General features: G+C 49.7%; 1 protein-coding gene across 2 annotated transcripts in view; it reads right to left on the bottom strand.

The window, feature by feature from the left end:
- Nucleotides 1-542: 542 nt before the first annotated feature.
- The window catches only part of LOC112691119 (protein Wnt-1), a 26951-nt gene continuing 24105 nt past the window's right edge, over nt 543-3388 (bottom strand). Inside the window, exon 4 of one of the 2 annotated variants that reach the window (XM_025565612.1) lies at nt 543-1391. In XM_025565612.1, the coding sequence (XP_025421397.1) occupies nt 759-1391 (633 nt within the window). In that variant the 3' untranslated portion in view covers nt 543-758. The remainder of the gene's footprint in view (nt 1392-3388) is intronic. The other variant, XM_025566341.1, reaches the window with a different exon arrangement.

The raw sequence follows: 3388 nt of genomic DNA, 5'->3' as shown, positions 1-3388 counted from the left end.
TTACAATAAATTCGGAAAATTAATTCAAACAATATTTTTTTCTGTTTTTAATTTAAAATAATAACATTGGATATATATAGGATTCAACTGTTCATATAGCGCATATAGCTGTTTTTGTAATAATAACTTATCTTTTAAACGTACATAATTAAATAATAAAAAAAAAAAATCGAACACGATCCAACTTTGACTTAAAAATTAATAATTAATATTAAAATAGGAAATAGAAGTGATATTGATAAAAATTAAAATTAAAAAAAAAATATATATATATATAAAACAAAATTCTTGATATCATGCTTTTATATGCATAGAAATGGCAACTGAAAATTAAATTTACAGTTACCTATTTTGTTTTTTTTTGCACTGAGAACTAACGTAATATCAAAATTTTGTTTTGTTTTTTTTTTTTTTATGATTTTTTCGTTTTATTTGTTTTTTTTTTTCCCCGTAGCACTGAAAATGCTCGTACGATAATAATAATAATACTAATAATTATAATAATATAAATGATAATAATGTAAAATAAATAGGGTTAAAAATAAAGGAAAAAAAAAATGAAAAAATGAAATAATTGACTCGTACGACATGCGTACGATGTTATAATATTATATATAGGAATGGATGATTGGAATGATATCGCATATTGTACATGACCGTTTGTTTGAAAACATAATTAATGTGTGTTGTGTTACTCGTCTACTCGTTTCCGTTATTATTATAATCATCATCTCTCCCGCAACCGCCATTAGCACTTACTACTGGCACGTGTTGATCGTCCTCCTGTACTGGCACACGCTGCATTTGACCTCGCAGCACCACATGAAAGTGCAGTTGCAGCGCTCGGACACCATGGCCTGGTGAGTGTTGTAGCCGCGTCCGCAGCACATCAGGTCGCAACCGTCCACGCCGATGGACGACTCGTTGCAAGTGCGGCCGTGCGTGCCGAGTATGCCCAGACGGGGCGCAGGATCGCAGAAGTTCGGCGATGGTTCCAGGTACACCAGATCCTTGGTGCCGGGGGCCTTCAGCTCGGGGTTGTACGGCTTCAGCTGGAAGCTGTACCTGCTCCTACCGCCGCCGCCGCCGCCCCTGTTTCCGCCGGGCTGCTGTTGTTGCTGTTGCTGTTGCTGTTGCTGCTGCTGCTGCGGCTGCTGCTGCTGCTGCTGCTGGTTGTCGTAGTGCAGCTTGTTCTGCACGTTGTCCTTGCGCCTCAGACGCCTAAGTCCACCTGCGTTGCCCACCATCACCCTGGAAGCGCCGTCGAACCGGTCCTTGAGGTTGTCGCCGATGGACCGGAAGTTGGGCAGCCTCATCCAGCACGTTTTCACGGTGCACGACCCGGACATACCGTGACACTTGCATTCCTGTTTCATCTCCGACTGCACGTGCTAAACCGCAAACAAAAACGAAAAACCCACGCGATCCGCGTTATAGACAAGACTGATATACTATATGAGGGGGGGGGAGGGGGCGTGTAGGTTAATAATACTGTAGACAACATCGTTCCGGTTTAGGGACGGTAAAACGATTGTTTACCGCAAAACGTTCGCGCAGGTTCCTCCGGTTTTCAAGTGAAACGCACGCGAAAGTTTCGAAACCGTTTCCGGCAACCGTAGCACTGGGCACCGCGAGGGATTTACGAACGTCCGTTACGGGCGAGGGCCGAACCGTAAGAGTCGTCGAGATGCCCTTGGCCGTCGGCTCACGTTCAAAACGTGTGCGGTAAACGTGGACCAGGTCGCGGACGCGTGCAACGTGTAACGCACACCGGACGAGCCGTGTACGCCTGCGCGCCCGTCTCGCCTATTCGCTGTTCCGGCCGGCACGTAACAACGAACACGGCGGCCGCGCGCAACACATGTACTATTTTGCAATAACGCCGTGCGTTGCACGTTGCACCGCGGTCGGAACCCAAAAAAGTAACGCGCGCTCGTCCAATCGGCCGAAACCAATCTCGCAGCCACCCACGAGCGGCCGCGAACGCGAGCAGCTGTCCCGCGTTTACCAACCAACGCGTGCATCACCGGTGCACGCGTCGCGTTCCGATGTCGGGGACTGTTTTCCTATTACTATCCGTTTCGCGCGACCGCGTCGGATTTCGAAGTAAGTCGACCGGCTTGCTCGGGTTAACGTTGCAACGGTCATGCGCGTGTCCAAGAACCGTTCTGTTCCGTTCTGCCGGGCGGCCGCGGAAAACACGGGACGACGGCGGGACACGAACCGCGCTGCGAAACGATTCCCCGGGACCTGTACGCGCGGTTCTACGGGCGACACGTGCATATACGTCTATTGGACGTTTTCGATCGTCGGTCGCAATTAGAAGACGGTTGTAAGATGTCGTTTACGTTTCGTACGCCGAGGAGAACCGTTGAAAAGTCATATTACATGCCGAGAGAAGGTATATTGTGAAAAAAAAAAAAAAAAGCGAGTATGTGTGGAAACGGAGAGAGAGAAAGACACACGGACGAGCTGGAAGCAAACAGAAAAAAAAAAAAAAAAACGAACCAGGACTATAGAAATGTCATGCGAGATTCGAGATCGTATAATTGACAATGTCAAACGGGGCGAAAGCTAATATTATTCATCGTATTGTCACGTCAATTACACTGCTTGATGTTATGTTACCGGCTGCCGGGCACACTCACACACACACACACACACACACACACACACATACGTTCCGTCTATAGCCTCTGTACTGCGACCGCGACGACGACGCATGTCGTTTTATGCGTCGTCCGGTCCGGAGAACACTCGGTGCGTACGGGACGGTTGGTGCACGCGCATGCGCGTGTTGGCGCACGTCTATCACAAAAGTTGCGCGCCGGAGACACTGTCCCGATAAATTTATCGAAGACGCTTTTGGACGGGGCCAGCGCGCGCGGGTCCGCCGCTGTCGGCCGATTATCTATTACACGGCCTCCTTCGTCGGTGACCGTTTTCGCGACATCATCACTTATTCTTCGCGTTCCCCTGCTCTACGCTCCGCTACTCGTGCACCGCCCCTCCGTACCCGTTCCCATAACCCGTACCGTCCGACATCGAACCGATCAAGTCGTACCTCTGCACACTATGAGCGCACATTCTTCCCTCTCCCCTTCGATACGCGTTCGGCGAGGTCTCGGCGATTTCGTGTATCGACCGTAAAACGGTTCAACGTTGGTCTCGCGGTCCGGGAAACGTTCGATAATCTCACGCCACCGGACACGTTGGACACGAGGTTACAGCGCGCGCGCACGTCACGCTGCACATACGACCCCGCGGTACGCGAACGCGCGCAACAGGGAGCGGTTGGTGAAACACGGTTTTACGCGACCGGCGAGTACCGCACGCTGCGATCCGTCGCCGGGCGAGTACGAGCGGAACGGCAGGCCGCGGCGCGCAC

This window comes from Sipha flava, unplaced genomic scaffold (assembly GCF_003268045.1).
Source record: "Sipha flava isolate LNK unplaced genomic scaffold, YSA_version1 0_pilon_pilon, whole genome shotgun sequence".
NCBI classification, from domain to species: domain Eukaryota; kingdom Metazoa; phylum Arthropoda; class Insecta; order Hemiptera; family Aphididae; genus Sipha; species Sipha flava.
This window is presented reverse-complemented; position numbering and strand designations above follow the sequence as displayed.